This window comes from Sphaerodactylus townsendi, linkage group LG07 (assembly GCF_021028975.2).
Source record: "Sphaerodactylus townsendi isolate TG3544 linkage group LG07, MPM_Stown_v2.3, whole genome shotgun sequence".
NCBI classification, from domain to species: Eukaryota; Metazoa; Chordata; class Lepidosauria; order Squamata; family Sphaerodactylidae; genus Sphaerodactylus; species Sphaerodactylus townsendi.
In genome coordinates this window covers 20,713,295-20,732,525 of record NC_059431.1, presented here as the reverse complement: position 1 = coordinate 20,732,525, position 19,231 = coordinate 20,713,295, and the positions used below count along the sequence as shown (strand labels likewise).

The 19,231-nt window shown below is 45.4% G+C and overlaps 1 protein-coding gene across 3 annotated transcripts in view; it reads right to left on the bottom strand.

The window, feature by feature from the left end:
* Positions 1–19,231, bottom strand: part of RAI14 (retinoic acid induced 14) — a 117,008-nt gene that overhangs the window by 42,862 nt on the left and 54,915 nt on the right. For all 3 annotated transcript variants that reach the window (XM_048503380.1, XM_048503382.1, XM_048503381.1), the window contains exon 3: positions 5,656–5,786. In XM_048503380.1, coding sequence (XP_048359337.1) covers positions 5,656–5,786 — 131 coding nt within the window. The remainder of the gene's footprint in view (positions 1–5,655; positions 5,787–19,231) is intronic.

Sequence of the window (19,231 nt, the reverse complement as noted above, 5' to 3'; positions counted from 1 at the left end):
TGGTTACCCACTAGATTCAAGTCCAGTTGCAGGTTGGAGAGGAACAAGATTTTCAGGGTATGACTTTTGAGCATCAAAAGTTTCTTTTTCAGCTTCTTGTTGGTCTCAAGTACTACTAAACTCAAATCTACTGCAGATTACCCTCTGAAACTATATTCATGGCTAGCCACTGTGAGAGATAGGATGCTGGACTAGATGGACCACAGGTCTGATCTAGCAGAGTTCTTCTTGTGTTTTTCTTTATGTTCTCCATGCTTTCAAGAGACATCCAGGAGCAGCAGCAGAGGTCAGTGTTGCTTCCGAGTGTCACCAAAGCCTTGTGAAGGACCCCCTCCCCGGGTCAGAAGTCTAAAAGGAGTGGTGGTGCCAATGGCAATCACAACAGCCTGCTTCAAAATGTGCAGATGGCTATTTCTGGGCACTTTTGGAATTTGGAATTCTAACACCTTTGGAATTCTAGGAATTCTAAACCCTTTATGGGTTTCGGTGTCTGGTGAAGACTTTCTTCTTCACTCAGGCCTTCGGCCTTTGACCTTCTCGATGCCCCCTCTGCAGGCTGCCAGTCTGGGGTGGGGAAAAGAAGGAATGTAGGTAGGTAATGTCTTGAAAGTTTGTTTTATTGTGTTTTAATGAAAGTTGTATATAATGCTTTGTTATTAATTTTGTAAGTCACCCTGAGACCTCTGTATAGGGCAGTGTTGGCGAACCTATGGCACGGGTGCCAGAGGTGGCACTCAGAGCCCTCTCTGTGGGCACGTGCAAACAGAGTGCCCGCCCCCCTTCCACATCTAGGCTGGCCTGGGCCGCTGGGCTCGATTATTAGCATTAAACCTAAGACCTAGTTTTGGGGAAGCAGTGTAGGTAACCCTGTTAAGCACTGTTAAACCCCACTGATTTTCATGTGAAGAACTAAAGCACAACCCTTTACCTGGGAGTAAGCTCGGTTGCTGGCAATGGGGCTTGCTTTTGAGTAAACCCTCCTAGGGTCGTGATTTACCCGTTGGAAGAGTTGCACGGTTGCTTCAAAGCAAAGCCACCGACTACCACCAAGCTTACTCCTGAATAACGCAAGCCTCGGAGCCAACCGTTTTCTAAACTAAAACCTCAGTATTCAGGTTAAATTGTTGTGTTGGCACTTTGCGATAAATACATGGGTTCTGGGTTGCAATTTGGGCACTCAGTCTCGAAAAGGTTCGCCATCGCTGGTATAGGGCTGGGTATAAGTTCCAGAAATAAATAAGTGAATAAAATGACAAAAAGTGATCTGTAGGTACAATCACAAAATGGCTGCTGCAAGAAGTAGCACCAACCATAAAATGTAAGGGATTGAGGTCGTGCACAACTCTAATAGTAACTCTTCAACGCTTCAAGCAGAAGAACTGTTTAACAGGGGCCTTTTAATTTGAAGAACCAATCAGAAACACTGTGGATAAAAACTCCACCTAGTGCTATCCCCCCTTACTTTCTAAAAGCTCGTGGTGGCAGTCAGGAAAGCTGTTGGCGGGCCCACCACGGCAACCATGAGCGCTCTATTGGGCCCCCCTGATCTATTCTCTGATTCCCAAAAGAAAGTAAGGACAATTTTGCAAAACTGCCAGCTCGCCCCCACACACCTATTTTTATCATCAGTGTCCTTGAAGGAAAAGAGACAAATGAATGTTTAGTTGCTTTTCTTCCTCATAGCTGGCAACAAAAGGTTAGACTAATGAGAACACAGGGGAGATGAACTCTTGTAAGAAACTGGAATCAATTTTCAGCTCTGTTCTGGTAAGCACCTCCATTTTTTCACAAACCTAAAAAGCTGTCATTACAGAACACGTGGTCTTGGTTAAAAAATAGCAGCCTGTTTCAATTTTAGTCCTTTCTTACATTTTCAAGTGCAGGAAATATAAACCATTTTGTTAGGCACAAGACATCTGTTGAATCTTGTTTATTTCCCCTCCCCCTACCTACTATTGTATGGAAACTGCTTGGCAGCAGAGAATGTTCTTTATAGGGGAAATCATTCTCCCTAATTCTGCAGTGCCAAACAAGCTGGCAGAACAAAGAGGATCACAACAAAATCAACTCCACCATTTTCCATGCAAAACCCAATCAACTTTAGCATTTTATGGCTTACGTACGTGAGAACTACAGGATAGCTATTTATATATACAGAGGAGACAAGAAGTTACAATAAGATCAGAATTAAAGTCACTGATTTCATAAACTGAGTGATTGGCCCCAGAGGCGTAGCTCCAAGGGGAAGGGGGGTGTGACACACCGGGCACGCACCCCTGTTGGGGCATGGCGTGGCATTCCGGGGTAGGGGCAGAGGATGCACCAGTGTACTGGGCACTTTACCCCCTTGCTATGCCTCTGGTTGGTCCTGAAATACATGGCTGGGAGGATTCCCTCACTACAGAAGACTCAGGGTGGGTCTAAACACGATGGTTAACCATGATGCTAAACCCATTACTTGCCAGGTTTAAATACTCAAGGAACTGCTGGTAGCTCCCTGGAGTGAAGCTGTAGTGGAAAAGTAAGACAGACTTCTACTGTTCTCGTGAGCAATGAAGAGTAAAGAAAACATTCATGTCTGGGATGTCAAGGTAGCAGAAGTATGGTGGCTCAATTGGATCAGTTTCATGCCCGGCATCCTAAACATACAAGTTCCCTTTCGTACATGCCCAAGCTTTCAAACTCACTCCACCAACCAAAGTAACTTCTCAGCTTCTGAGAAATTTTGAATTTCTCTTATCCAGTATTTAGACCTCTGCTCCTTGGACCCCCCCCCCCCTTTAATCTCACATCCAGTCACACCCAAAGAAAATGAAGGATGGAAAACAAAGTTCTGTCTCCCATACCTGTCCCCTTGACACCTATCAATCATGCCCCATATGGAAAGGAACAACTCCCGCATTTTAACTGTAATTATATCCTTCCACAGTATATTCTGTTTTAACTTCACCTGAAGCCACTCCTTCGCTAACCTTAAAAAGGGATTTTAATTCATATGAAGCCAAAATTCTTCAGGCATCATTTGCTTTGAAAGCCATAACTATCGGTATAGCCCACAACAAGGTTTAAATACTTTAATAAGAAGGGACTTGGGCCTACATGCAAAAGCTAATTAAAATTTCCTCACTGTTGGTTGCTGGGGAAATCATTCTTCTGAGTCATAGTTATCAGGCTCATCAGCTCCCAATACTTGGCTTCAGGTGCCTAGTTTTTATCTTGTCAGTAAAGCAGGGCTGGCACTTGCTAGCTGTTGTGCCAGTACCCTCTGGGTAACGAAATCATGTGGGGAAATCATGCCCCCGTATAGTTCCATCACTTAAGAACATAAGAAAGAGCCTGCTGGATCAGACCAGAGTCCATCTAGTCCAGCACTCTGCTACTCGCAGTGGCCCACCAGGTGCCTTTGGGAGCTCACATGCAGGAGGTGAAAGCAATGGCCTTCTGCTGTTGCTGTTCCTGAGCACCTGGCCTGCTAAGGCATTTGCAACCTCAGATCAAGATTGGTAGCCAGAGATTGACTTCTCCTCCATAAATCTGTCCAAGCCCCTTTTAAAGCTATCCAGGTTAGTGGCCATCACCACCTCCTTTCTGTGCATGGTTTGTCTATAAGTTTGGTTGGCCAATGGGCATAGTGTATTTTGCCATTTCATACATAACACCCCCCCTCCCCCGCACACACACAATTTTCCTATATATATATATATCAGCCATGGCTCCTGCTTGGTGAAATACATTTGACAGGATGAAGTTGGGCTCTACATCCCAGTATAATGTATTTAATGAGAGAGAGCAATAATAGGGCTAGATTAGAAAGACTGCATTGCAAAGTATATACTCCATTTTATCAGCAGGAAAAGCTCTTAGGAAGAGCAGCAATGTTGTATTTTCAAACCCTGATGGTCTGACCCCCGTAAGGCAATGGAGTTACATAATTCAATCTGTGGCTCTCTTCTGGTTGGCATGTCACCTTCGAGTCTCTCTGTAAACAGGAGCACCAGGAAGGGAGTCAGTTATACGATCAATAAACCACTTATCCATTGCTGTAATAAAATGAGATTGCACAGCCTCTAAGGAAGGCGATAGATAAGCACGGACATATCTAGTTCTGCTCGGAGGAATGATTCACTCTTGGGCTCACATATTACTCTTCTGACATATGACCCTAGTAACCTACATACAGAAACTGTGAGCTGGAGAAAAACTGAACCCAAAATACCAGCTAGTAGGGCTATTCACCAGCACATTCTTTCAAGGAAGTCACCATTTTCCGAAAGGAAGGAAGGAAGGAAGGAAGGAAGGAAGGAAGGAAGGAAGGAAGGAAGGAAGGAAGGAAGGAAGGAAGGAAGGAAGGAAGGAAGGAAGGAAGGAAGGAAGGAAGGAAGGAAGGAAGGAAGGAAGGAAGTGCCAGTGACCAAGGCCAGAACCACAGAATTAAACTGGTAAGATGGAACGACAAATAATTCAGAACACAGAGTGTTCGGCTATGTAGGAGAAAAGCTCCCTGTAAACAGAAAGCAAGAAAAACAGGGATATAGCAAAGTCACAACCTTTTCCCCTGATACTTTCTGCATGCATGGAAGGCCTTTTTAAAAGAATATAAGGGACTTTTGTAAAAAATGGCATCTTATATTTGCAGTCTGAAGCTGTATGAACCATGACTGAATCCCGGCTGGGTGAATTTAACATTATTTTGGCACAAATGTAACCAGCTGGGTGTAAGATCCTTCAGGAACCTCAAAGCAGAGGACATGTGTGTATGATTCTTTTTTTCTGAGCCTTCCTCCATCATGAGATAGCCATTACAGATAATGGGAAGTTAAAATGTTATATGTTTCTGTGATCCCAGATACCCACTCCAGTTTTCTCCTTGAAATGAAAGTTGTTTAACGCTGTATCAAGGTGTGGGAAGCTTATGAAGCAATCTGAATATTTGGCGTGAGGTTTCAGGTCACAGTGAGTCAACACCTTCTTTCAAAAACAAAACTGCTCATCTGAATAGAAAATAAATGGAGGCAGCAAAGCCGAACTCGAGCAAGAGAGAAAGCAGAGAGCATGAGGCCATAAACAAGAGCCTGAAGATAGTGCTTTTCAGCAATAAATTGCTCAAACAGCTCTATATTCCACATACAGCTGCCATTTTCATCCTAGTCTGCCCACAGTTCAAAAAAGTCGTTTGTTTTCTCATTAGATATGATATAGCAGACAAATTTTTCAATTATTCCGTAAACTAATTTTCTTTGGACCTTTAAGAGATAGGCTAAAATGTGGTGCTGATTTTTTAAAAACCATTGTATGGCAGAAATCATTATCCAAGGCCCTGCCATGTAGGCATCCAAAATCAAAATGAAAATTAAGCAATACAGAAATCTTTGGAAGGTCTAGATTCACACAGTGATAGTTTAAAATGCAAACTTACTGGAGCAAGATTGGGCTGATTAAATAACCAACTAAAAGTCTGCTAAAAGAATAAGAGTTAAACTCTGAATTTATTGTAAAGGGACTTCTGAAAAAGAACAAAAAGGACGCAGAGTGCTGAAAGTGAATGAGAGAAACACGAGCGAATGCAAAAAAGAAATCAGTATTGTAAATGCTCCTAGCAGCCGTCCTGAAAAAGAATTTTGAGACTTCATTAGCTTTTTCAGGTTAGAAACTTACGCCGTCTTGCCCTCGCTGTCGAGTTTGGTGGCACTGGCTCCCTTTTTACCCAGCAACGATGCCACTTTCTCCGTGTCACCGTTCTCCACCGCTTGCAAGAGGCGGTCGTCATTCTTATTCCATTCATTGGCCTGCAAAAGAAGAAAAACAGAAGGTGATCAAAGAAAGCACCAGTAGCTTCCCCTGCCTACCAATTTCCTTTCCATCGACTTAGAAGAGTACCAACACGGCTGTGAATAATTTACAATGAATATGTCTTGCTACATCTCATTGGCCACTGCCCGGTGCATAAGTTGTGCCACCTAGAACCACAGCTTCCAAACTCCTTCCCTTCCTCCCCCACCACAACAGACACCTCGTGAAGTGGGTGGGGCTGAGCAAGTTCTGAGAGAACTACCCCAAGGTCACCTAGCAGGCTTCATATGGAGGAGCAGGGAAACAAACCTGGTTCAAAAGATTAGAGTCTGCAGTTCATTTAGTGGGGAATCAAACCCGGTTCTCCAGATTAGAGGCCGCTGTTTTTTAACCACTACACCAAAATCTGACAAGACTGGGCTAGTCATGCTGCTCAAAAATAGAGAGTGATAAAAATTATAAGCAACCTGGAGGAAGTGGGAGAGGGAACCTTTTTCTTTCTCTCCCAAGTACCAGAGCTTGGCACACCCAACGAAACAAATGGACTGTAGCTTCAGGAGGGAAAGAAAAAGAAAGCAATCCTTCATACAGCACACAAGTAACTTGAGGAAGTCACTACCAGGGCCTGTGCTAACGATCACTCGCTTAGACAGCTCTATCCTACAACTGCTACAGCAGGCTGACTTTCCAAAAATTTCATGTGAACAAACTCCTGGGTGTGAGTACTGAGGAGGATTATTATGCTACCTCCAAAGTGTTCCGCGATCAACTTTCTATCCTTCACAAACCCACTCCATCAACATTTTTGGAAAAAAACCTGTCAAAACACTTTTATCTATTTTTGAACAGAGCATGTAGAAAAGCTGTTCAGTTCTGAGTACATGCAAATCTTACCCCCTTTTTTTCTAGCTGCTTTTAGAGTACAACGCATGAATCACGACTCTTAAATAGGCTCTTCTGAGATGCCAATTTGCAGTACCTCACAAGATGCCAGGTTGTATATAATGCTGCTTGTATAAAATGACCATACACATGAGCTGATAAAAATCGATTATTGGTACCCAAAGAAATCCTGTCAGACTAACAGCCAACTCACATGTGGAAGGAAGATGGCAGGACCACAGACCAATATGAGAAGGATTCGTGGTTTTGGAGCAAAACCTCCTCATGAAAATTGATCAGTGGTATTGCATTAGGATGTACTTCATTCTCCTCTTGGGAGCAGTATATTCATGAACAGTTGTTACTAGATAAAAGTAATTTGTAAGGTCAACTGTGAGATTCTGAGCATATCAACTGTCCTACTGAAAAAAATTGTAATGGGTTCAAGGTGAAGGAAAAGAGATTCCACCCAAACATCAGGAAAAACTTCCTGACAGTAAGGGCTGTTTGACAGTGGAATGCACCACCTCAGAGTGTGGTGGAGTCTCCTTCTTTGGAGGTTTTTAAAGAGAGGCTGGATGGCCATCTGTCAGGAGTTCTTTGATTGGGTGTTCCTGCATTGCAGGGGGTTGGACTTGATGGCCCTTGGGGTCTCTTCCAACTCTATGATTCTACCTGGGTGACCTTGTGCCACAGAGTTGTAGAGAACGTTAGAGGAAGGAAGAGATGGGCATTAAGTCTCTCCTTCCTTGTAGTCATAGAATCATAGAGTTGGAAGAGACCACAAGGGCCATCAAGTCCAACCCTCTGCCATGCAGGAACACACAGTCCTATGGCTTGTGCCAAACATTGTTGGGGGAACGGACCATTGGATACTTACTGGGAAGGGTCCTTCTCCTGGGGGTAGTAGACCATCTTGGTGGGTGCTTTCTTGCCCCGCTGTAGCAGGAGGCAGGAAATGGCGTTTTAAAACTTCCTGTCACCGGTGATAGCACTACTCTGGCAGTCTCCATTTGACATAGTGGTATCTCTCAGTATAATGTCAACAAGGGGAACACACATAACACTACTTCCTGTAGGTGGAACAAAGCGTAACCTATGATCTTAAACTATATACAGTTAAGTCTTTAACATTGGTCCGTTGTTAGGAGGTAAAGCACCACTGGATGATATGTCTAAGGAGGGCCAAGATGGTCTACTACCCCAGAAGGACCCTTCCCAGTAAGTATCAATGGTCCGTTCTCCTGGAGGTGTGGAACCATCTTGGTGGGACCTCTATAGCAGTGGTCCTCCAAAGCGGTTAGATATGATCATCCAGGATGTGCTCCAGAACCCTCCTTCCAAAAGGGATTCTGCTGCTGTCCATGAGTGGAGTTTGTATTGTTTGCTTATGAATGCTGGAGGAGAAGACCATATTGCTGCTACCAAATGTCTTCCTGCAGCTTCGATTCGAAAGGCTGTTAGCCGAAGAACATCTGATGGAATGAGCTGTGATGCCATGTGGTATTGAAATGCAGAAGTTTGTTGCCTTGTGTGCCTCTAGTAATACTTGCGCTTTGAGTGTAGAACTTATAGAAACCCGATGACATCTGGTATCCACATATTAGGTGTTTGAGATGTTGTGAATATTTAATCTGATTGCCTGATATTTTCTGTCTAGAATGGATGAGACTACTGCCCTAAGTCGTCCAAGTTGATACCCACCAACCTTTCCATTAGAGATGAGTATGTCTTGGACAAAAATTAGGAATGACAATTTCCTGTTTTAGGTGGAAGTTGGAACAGGCCTTTGGTTTGAAGGTGAGGTCGTCTTGATACAACCCTATCGAGGATGGAATCGCAGAGAATTGGGGTTTTACTGATAGAGGACTCTCAATTCGAGACCGATCTGGCCGATGTGATGGCTCACGAGAAACAGATTTTCCTTCTCAGCCATTTAAGATGAATGCGTCTGCAGTGGCGGTTGAAGGAGGGGTTTGTCAGCCGACAGCACTGTGTGTAATTTCCATGAAGGAAATCTGTGGGCTACTGGTAGGTTGCCAGGACACCCTTTTAAGAATCTCACTACATCTGGGTGGCGATGAAACGGGACCCCAGTTTTAGGCCAGACTGTGAGTGAGGGCAGCTATTTGGCCTTAGGGTAGCACTCATCAGGCCCAGAAATTGAAGCCTTCTTGTAAAATTCAAGGATGTGAAGTTATCTTGGTGGCGATTGGATCAACGTGATGTTTTGATGCCCACTGCACAAAAGCTTTCCAAGATGCATTATATATATTCGCATGGTGGCTGGTGTGAGGCCATTAGTGTTTCAACAACTTTGTCTGAGTACCTTTGTTTAAATTTTTCCGGCTCAATAACCATCACGGTCAGTTGGAACCATTCGGTCTGGGTGTCTTATGGGTCCTTGGCGGTAGTAAGTGGGAATGTTGGTAGGCGAAGGCTGGTTTACTGCTAATTGTTGGATAATCCACCCGGTCTTCGGCCATGCTGGACTGCCAGGATGCTTGCTCTGACATGATCCTCTTAATAGCTTTGGGATCACGGGATTGGAGGAAAGTACATCAAGGTGTTGGGCCGATGCGTGATCAGAGCATCCGTCATGAAGGCTTTTGGTCCGAAGTACCTCGAGGCGATATTTGGTAGTCTGATAGTTGTCTTTGGTGGTAGAGGTCTATGGGCCCAGTTCCCATATTTCTGACAGATCTGTTGGAATATCCTGGGTTCCAGTTTCCATTCTGCGTCCTGGACCGTCGTGCGACTGAGCCAATCTGCTTGGACATTCATCTTCCCTTGTATGTATACGGCCTGAATGGACAGGATGTTGGTCTCCGCCCAGCTGAAATTTTGTTGACCTCTTGATGGGCGGTAGAGGATTTCGATCGCCCACAGTGATTGAGATAAGTCTTGGCTGAGATGTTGTCTGTCAGACCACCACGTGCGTTGTTTAACCATTCTGGAAACTCATAGGGTACCAGCCTGATAGCTCTTGCTCTCCAATAAGTTGATTGGAAGTGCTGTTTCTTTGTGAGTCCATTTTCCTTGGATGATTTTGCCATCGAGGGTGGCTCCCCATCCCAACAGACTGGCGTCTGAGTATAGTTGTGGTCTTTCCGGGAAGAGATATACCTTTCCCTGGCTTAGGTGTTCTCTGACCATCCACCAACTGAGTTCCGTCTTCCAGAGTTTGTGGTATATAGAAGCGATTTGTCGTGTTTTCTAAGATAATAGGTCTGATAGGGTCACGAGAAAGGTTTGTAGAGGACGCTAGCGTGAAGTCTGGCCATTGCAGTCGTCGATGGTGGAGATCATCAGACCGAGAAGACTGGTCAATTATGGAGGAGAGTACTTGGAGCTGCGAATCACTGATGCGACTGTTGGTGAATTTTGGTTATCTTTTGTTGGGGATGAAGAAGGAGTTTTTGGATGTTGAAATCAGTGCTCCTAGGTGTTCCATTTCCATCTTAGGGTTCAAAAGGAACTCTTTTTCCTTGTTGATCCGAACCCGTGCTGTTCAATTACCTCCATCACCAGAGTCCAGATCTGATGAAAGCTTCACTCCTGAGAGCGATGAATCAGAATATAAAATTAGAGGTAAGGGTGTAAGTGTACACCTCTCAGGCGAAGAAACACAATGGAGCCAGTAGCACCTTGGAGACTCACCGAGGAACATTGTAGCTAACCGAAGGGCAAAGCTCTGAATTGGAAGTGATGGTGCTGGAAGGCAAATCTCAGGAACTATGATGCGATAGATGAATAGGAATGTGAAGGTAATGCTTAGCTGAGGTCTAGGGAAGTCAATAGGTCTCGATGTCTCAGTGCTTGACTGCTCGTTGATGGTTTCCATTGAGTTGCCGGCCGTATTTTATATGTTTGTTGAGATATCTCAGGTTCAGTATGCTTACGCCAGTCATACAACCGTCTTTTAAGGAGCGACAAAAAAGTGAGAGTAAAATTCCCTTCTTCCTGTAGGTAGTTGGGACTTCCTCATGAGCGGTCCAGTAGATGTTGAATGGCCAGCTTGAGTGCGTAGCGCTTTGTGAGTCGGTTTGAGACATGATGGAGCGAACCTGGGTTTGGAATTTGATTGAATTCTATTATGCTTGGCGAGATATTACGTCCCGAGTCCAGCGATCCACGAGCTTCCCTGCCAGGCTGTGTCTGGAACAGCTGGTCGTCCCCTGCTCGGAATGGATGATAGTCATGCTCTGTTGGTTTTGAATTTGTAAAATTTCCACCTCTACGGCGGAGGGTCTGAAGGAAGATCTGCCTCAGAAAGGACTGGTTTTGCCAGCTGTTCTTCCTGTTGGCCCAGCTTGATCTTTATTATCTTTGTTGAACCTGGGGAAGAGAGTTCTCTGAGTCTTGGAAGAATGTTCTGGTGGAGAGGAATGAGCGGAGAGAGTGGCTCTGGCGAATTTAGGTAGAGTCTTCCTTTGTCTTTACCTTCAATTAGGATTTAGTCGAGTTCTTGTCGAAGAAGACGTTCTCCTTGAAAGGTGTAACCTGCTACCACAATTTTGGAATGTTGATCCGCTTGCCAGGCGCGGAGCCAAGAATTTCTTCTGGCAACGGTCGAGGTTGCGATTGCCCTTGCTGCATAGGACATGGCGTCTAGGGTGGCATCGAGATAAAGGCAATTGGTCAAGAGGATGCGTTGTATGCCTTCCCTGGTGCCTGCTTGTTCGATTGGGATCATGTCCAAGAGTCTTTTAAGCCATGCCAGTGAAGCTCTGGCCAGGATTGAAGACGCCACTAGAGCTCTAATGTTAGCTGCCATCCATTCATGGGAGCGTCTGAGGGCCGCGTCGGATCTCTTGTCTATGGGTTCCCGAGGGGAGCCATCTCCTTCCTTATTCACTAGTCCTGCTGTTTGTAGCCCCACCATGGGTGAATCTACCAAAGGAATTCTGAGCATCTTGTTAAAGAATTCAGGCATGACATACAATTTCTTGGCAATAGCAGGTAATCCTTTGCTGGAGGCTGGGTTGTCCCATTCTTTTCTGATGCGATTTTCAAAAAGTTCAGGAACTGGAAAACAGACCGGGCCGTCCTTATCATTTGGGAAATATGTTTGGCTTCCTTTAGGTCTGCCCTTTATATTTTGTTTGGCAGAAGAGTTAGAGCCTGGGGGGGGGTCTAATGCCGTTTTCACCATCTTGCAATTCAAAGCAGCGATTGCTTTGGAGAGTAAGGGGGCCAGGTCATCCACCTTGAAAAATCTATGTGATTGTTCTGGAGTTTCAGTGGGGGTCTCCTCTGTATCTGAAAATCTACTTTGGACTTGTTCCTCATCCCCATCCTCCTCCACTTCCCCCTCACTGGCACTACCCTCCCCTGGGAAGGAGAGGGTTTCTATATTGTGACTGACAATGCCTGGAGGAGGATGGAAGAGAAGGATAGGACCTAACCCTGCTCCCAGCAGTAGGTTCTAAATGCTTAGTTTTGGCAGAGGATTTTTTGAAGGCTGCATAGACTGTTTTGGAAAGTAGTTGGACAAAATCCTGTGGGGAAAATTCCTGCCAGCCAGGCGAATGTTCGCCCATGCCTCAGTAAGATTGCATTTGTCCTGCAGGGAAGGCATACGCTCCCTGGGGACTTCAGCTGGCGTTCATTCACAGTATCCCTGGAGTCAGGGCTGAGGAGAAAGCGATCAGCGATTAGGGCGATGTGATCTTTCTTGCTCCGTTTGAAGTGCTGCGGTTTGTTTTTCGCCCGGATGATCGTCGTTGCAATCAAGGTGGGAGGGCTCTGACGCGTCTGCGCTCTTCTTTTTCCCCAGCCTTTTCTGGGGAGAGCGTGTCTCTCTTCGTCCCGTTCGGTGAAGCTGGCGGCGCCTGAGCGAGCTCCGTCGCTCCCTCCTCAAGCTAGCCCCAGCGGCTGCTGGAGTGGGAAAGAGATACTGGGGCTGCAGGCTCTTATTGCCCTCCGCGTGTTCCTGGTAAAGGAATTTCCCTTTCAGGGGAAAGGACTTGTTCGCCATCTTGAAATTGAAAAAATGCAAACTCTAAACCTAAAAGTAAAAGGCGCTCTAGCCTAGTTTTCTTTTCTTAATCACACACAAAAACACGAATAGGTAAGGGGTTTGGGATAGACCAATACAACTCACATACAATACAGACAAGAACTGCAGAGGACTGCAGATAAGAATCAATATTCCAAGGAGCGACCAGAGATCCTTGCACTCCCGTTAGGCAGGAAAAGATACTGCCAGAGTAAAGGACGAAGACCAGACAGGAAGTTTTAAAAAACGTCATTTCCTGCCTCCCGGTTAAAGGGCAAGAAAGCACCCACCAAGATGGTCTACGCCTCCAGGAGAAAGGCGCCACCTTCACAACCGACCTCAATCTTTCACTGCAACCAAGTGGTTCCTCTTTTATTTTTCACCGTCAAGTCACACCTGACTTATGGCAACTCCTGATGGGGTTTTGAAGGCAAGAGCTGTTCAGAGATGGTTTGCCATTGCCTGCCTCCACGACATGACCTAGGCCTTCCTTGGAGGTCTCCCATCCAAATATTTGCCAGAGTCGATCCTGCTTAATTTCTGAAATCTGACAAGGGGTGGCTAGCCGGGGCTATCTAGGTCAGGGCAAGGATCTCCGTAGGCCAGCAAAAATGTGATTTTCTTGCTCTGCACCAGACTTTGGAGACAATCAGAAGCAAGGATGAGCCTCACCACTTCTGACCTCCCCCCAGCACTTAGAACAAAGTGAGTGGTTTCAAACAGAGGAGGCTGGAGACACTGGTATTTACATGCCCTTCACTGCTAATGGTATGACTCTTTTGTTTGCCTTTTTATATGGTAACTGCACAGATAAGCATGCACTTATGTGGAAGAGTAAGTAACTGAATAGGTGGCATGTTTTAAAACAATCACCACAAGTGGGGGAAATGGAGGGGCATTTCCACTGCCTGGTGATTTTACTATTAGGCCCACAGAAAGTCAACACAGCAAAGGGAAAAAAACACTTTCCAAATCATCAGCGGACAGGAGGTTGGTGTTCAATTAGCGATGGCTTTGTTAAAAGTTGATTAATGGACCTATGGGTTCAAAGGATGCCCAACAATTCTTAGCACTGATATGGCACACTCCAAACGTTTGAAGAGTGTTAAGTATATAAGAGAGAGATTAAAGAAGTAAAATACGCTGTTGCAACAAAGGACAGCTTTCTCCGCTTTACTAGAGGGAGAAACCAGAACGAACTGACTTCATAGAGGGAAGATGTTTGGTTTCTTATGTTCTTATGGTTTGCACTATAAGTGTACCACCTATGGCGACGTGGGGCCACCCATGATGCCGGGCGCACGCCTGTGGGGTGCCCAGCAGGCTCCTGCCCACGCCCCACCCCCGCCTGCCATCCCCCCTCATTCCCCCATTCCCCCTCCCCCAGCAGGCTCTGAGGCTCGACTTCTGGCAGCCTCTATGACTTTATTAAAAGGGCCATTCTCCAAAGATTGCTTAAAGATTGGTTTCCCTTTAAGCAATCTTTGGGGAATTGCCCCTTTAAGAAAGTCATAGAGGCTGGCTGCCGGAGTGGCAGCCTGGAGCCAGCCTGGGTAAGTCGGGGCAGCTGCTAAGGAGCAGGGGCTGCATGAGTAAGAGCTGTGGTGCTTACTCGCGAGTAAGCCGTGGCATTTACTCATGAGTAAGCAGGGCTCTGCTGGGGGGGGGCGCCCGGAGGGTTTTTGGTCTCCGGGTGCCATTTGGACCCGGTACGCCTCTGGTTTGCACCTTCCAAATGTTTTGTGATTGGCCCCAGTACCCTGTGGCAACCATTCCCTTTTTCTAAACTTCTAAAAGTGCCCACAGGCTCTACAAGATCAGGGATCCCAAATTTAGGACTTTGGCAGCCAAACCAGCTCCCTGAATTGATCCCAAACATAACTGGTTTCCGCCCACCACATGACTAAATGGCTGTAGCTTGAGGACATTTGAACCCATATGTCTCCCTGGGGGGTATGCCCCTGCTGATAGTCACTTGCACCAAGTCAAAATTGTTGCAGCCCTCTTGCATTTCTGCTTGGCTAAGATCTTGTGCAACCGACTGCTGGGCACTATAACATTCCGGAAGGAAAGCCCGGGGTGTTGCACAAGATCTTGTACAAGTGGAGCTGCACCCAGTCCACTCATACTCCTGCTTGCACACTGCTGGATTCAAGCCACTAATTCCCAGAGGACTTCTAGACCAGGGGAATTTGTACAGATCTAGCCAGGAATTTGTAATGCTTGTGAGAGCACATACTCAGGATCACAGGTGAGTTACGCCTTAACCGTCTGTACCTGAGCAAGTATTTCTGCATTGTGAACTCAAACACACATTGACAGATTGTGGAGATTTTAATTTTTAAACAGCGGACAAGACTCGTCAGTCCACCCCCGAGCCACACACTGTAAAGTTGCAGTACTCCGTCATAAAAACCAGAGTTCAGAAGGAATGTGTTTGCAAAGCAAAACATCCTCCGAAGATAAATGACGAGAAACAAACAGGCCTGTCCCCAAAACAAACACTCTGGCTGAAAAGCAGCATAAACTCAGAGTTCTGTGCAAGGTTTTCAGCTAAACATGTTTAAAGGCCTAAATTAACTGTGTGTTTAAAAGGTGCCACAGACATTAGCTTTGCTGCATGGAGAAAGGTCAGGCCCTTCTATAAATTATTAACTGTTGTCAACAAAATGGAGTGTTATTGGTATTATTATTATTATTATTATTGGTAAGAGCGGGGACTAATCTTGTTCCAATTGTAAAAAAGCCAATTATATATAGCGTTACAAAACCTGAGATCATTACTCATCTCTCAGCACTTAGTCGTAGCTCTTGAAATCCTGATTTTTAATCTTAAATCTCAGTTATTGCAGCAAGTATTTTTTAAAAGTAATAACAAAATGAGAGGATTGGAAGTTCACATGTGACACCTCAGCCATTTAGTGGCCAAAATGGCGTCGGAGCAGCAGTGGTGTCGGAGGTTAAGAGCTCGTGTATCTAATCTGGAGGAACCGGGTTTGATTCCCTGCTCTGCTGCTTGAGCTGTGGCGGCTTATCTGGGGAATTCAGATTAGCCTGTACACTCCCTCACACGCCAGCTGGGTGACCTTGGGCTAGTCACAGCTTCTCGGAGCTCTCTCAGCCCCACCCACCTCACAGGGTGTTTGTTGTGAGGGGGGAAGGGCAAGGAGATTGTAAGCCCGTTTGAGTCTCCTGCAAGAGAGAAAGGGGGGATATAAATCCAAACTCTTCTTCAAAAGGCATACAGGGCCTGAAATTCCATGAGGGAATGCCAGCAGAACATAAACGTTACCACAAATAATGATTAAACACTATTAAACGTGATCAAACACTAATAGTACACAGCAAAACGAAACACTTGTTCTGTGTCAACCGAATCTTCACAAGCACAGAACCTTCTCATGACTGGCAGGTTAGACTGAGAGATAGTGGCCGGCTCAAGTATGGTCACTAGGTGACCTTCACGGCTAAGTAATGATAAGAATGTACTGGTCCTAGCTAAATACTAACCATTACATTAATCTGGCTGTCTAAATGGCTGTAGAGTCCTTAGCAGAAGAGAGGGGGGACCAGTTACAAAGGAGGGCCTGAATTTGGGATCTTTGCTTGTAGTTTGCTTTCACATCCTGCATGTGAGCTCCCAAAGGCACCTGGTGGGCCACTGCGAGTAGCAGAGAGCTGGACTAGATGGACTCTGGTCTGATCCAGCTGGCTTGTTCTTATGTTCTTTTGTTCTCAGTTCATGGTAGCAGAGCTATCCATGGAATGTTCTATAAACATGCTCAGTTCAGAAGACTTTCTGTTTAAGAGAATTTGATATTTCTCATCAATTGTGACAAAACCAGCAAGCTGCACACATTTAAAATTCTACTGAATTCCATTTCAACCAGTGTTTAACTTTGTCTCTGGCTTCCCTTTGGAAAGCACATAGAAGAAGAACATATCTCAGTGGTTCTCAACCTGTGGGCCGGGACCCCTTTGGGGGTCGAATTACCCTTTCACAGGGGTCGCCTAAGACTCTCTGTATCAGTGTTCTCCATCTGTAAAACCGATAAATGTTAGGGTTGGGGGTCACCACAACATGAGGAACTGTATTAAAGGGTCGCGGCATTAGGAAGGTTGAGAACCACTGCACTATCTAGTTGCAACCAACTCATCCCCATGCTATCTAGTTGCAACCTCATCCACAGGACGTTTCAGGGAAGAGACAAGCAGCATCTGTTTGCCACTGCCTTCCTCCACACAGCAACCCCAGCCATACTTGGTGGACTCCCATGCAAGCACTGACTGTAGCCAACCCTGCTTAACTCCCAAGCTCTGGCAAGCCCTGGCTAAACTGGGCTATTCGAGCAGCTGGAAGGTACTTAAGCACCAATTTAATTCAACCCAAGGATGTCATAACTATTTTGGCAATTCAAATCAAACCCTTTTTTTAAAAAGGACAGGATCCAGCACCACAAGCTCTTCGATTTGTGTGTATCACTAAAATTACACACACGTCATTACTTTTTTAAAGTTCAGAGCGTTCATGAGGGCCAGAAGCGTTCCTCCCCGTGTTCAAAAAGGGAAGATGCTTCCCTGGGAATTTGTGATCTGAACTTCTTAATAAGCAAAACAAAATCCTTCCTTGATTAACAATAGCCAAAAGGACAAAGCCGATGGAAGGCGGGCCACGTCCTTGCAGGCGAAGGCCGGAAACTTAAGTCCAAATCATTGGCAGCACTTAGCTCAGGAGGTCTCCCATTGTTCAGCAAATCTGAAAGTCAGCAATAAAATGACCAGCGATTTATCTTTCGAAATTCTCCAGGGAGGAGGAGAGCAATTACCACTACCACATGCAACTAATCTGTCTCAGTAAGACAGAATGTAATTAAGCCCCCCCCCCCCCCAATGAAGCATGTTTGCGTGAAAGGAAATGCTTTATCTTAACATTTACATACGTACCTAAAAGACTCCCTGACAAATGTCTCGCTGCTATGAAACCTTCCCCTCCCGCAAATAAGCTGTTTCACTCTCTATCCTAAACCTTTTAATATGGAAAACAGAGAAGATGCCACAATCTGATTACAAGCTGCTGAAAGCTGGCATGCATACAACTTGTGTGGCCATGCAGGAAATGCTGTCAGACTAATAGATAGGGTGTTTCATTTCTGAAAAGACATTCGCCAGTTGTTCTGGCCGGCATTCACTTTTAACCTCTGTCCCCAAATGGCGGATCAGCTATGCCCCAAGCATGAACCAGAAGTCCATGCAACTAGATTCTCAAAGAGAAAAGGGATGGCTCAGTAACAGAGCTCTCTCTAAAGAGGACTTGGAAGAGGCACTCTTTTGAAAGAAGCATTCAAAACAAACAGCCCCAGACTGTTGTTGAACTAAAGCATTTGGTGCCTTTGCTCAATGTGGAGGTTTAAATGATCCAACTCCATGGGACAAGATCTTCAAAACCACAGATATTTGCTCTTTAGTGTGCTGGCCTCCACAGCCTCTTCCAGACTCCAGAAGGGGAATACTTGGCTTAAGAGGTTTACAGACCGCACTGCTAGGCTTTAGAAAAGAAGCCAAAGAAGACACTCGAATTGAGACCAGGAATTTACCGGGATAAAATCTCGTCCTGCTATTCTTTGGCTATGAATACACCACTGCAGTATCTAAACTGCCATAAAACTAGACGCATGCAAACTGCAGGGTGAGGGTTCAACACATTTTGCATTCATGTTTTGTTTTCGATAGCATTCTGTGAAATGCTGCATATGTCTGAAGGCAAACCCTCACACATTTCCCCCCTTATTGCTAATACACAGAGCCAACTTATTATTAGCTAGGAACCACACATTCTGGTACATATGGGAGAAATGGTGACCCCCAACTGTGATCTGAATTATATCAGTATCCTTCATGGTGTGAATGACACAATTTTGTAGCCTACTGTTAGTACACAGTGGCTCAATTCATGAAAGAATTCAATCTGTTCCATGGAGAAGTATCAAAGCCCTGCATAACTACAACAAAAACAATGAGGAGGAGGAGTAGTTTGGATTTATATCCCCCCTTTCTCTCCTGTAAGGAGACTCAAGGTGGCCTACAAGATCCTTTTCCTCCTTGCCCCCCACAACAAACACCCTGTGAGGTGGGCGGGACTGAGAGAGCTCCAAAGAACTGTGACTAACCCAAGGTCACCCAGCTGGCATGTGTTGGAGTGCACAAGCTAATCTGGTTCCCCAGATAAGCCTCCACAGCTCAAGCGGCAGAGCGGGGAATCAAACCCAGTTCTCCAGATTAGAGTTCACCTGCTCTTAACCACTATACTACAATACACATGGGGTGGATGGGGAGAGACGTGACACAAGGGCCCTTTCCGCACATGCAGAATAATGCACTTTCAATCTACTTTCAACGCATTTTGCAGCTGGATTCTACTGTGCGGAATAGCAAAATCCACTTTCAAACTATTATGAAAGTGGATTGAAAGTGGTTTATTCTGCATGTGTGGAAGGGGCCACCCTGTAACTTTCTCATCTGGTCATAGCATGCTCCTAGTCCCGTGGTGGCGAACCTTTG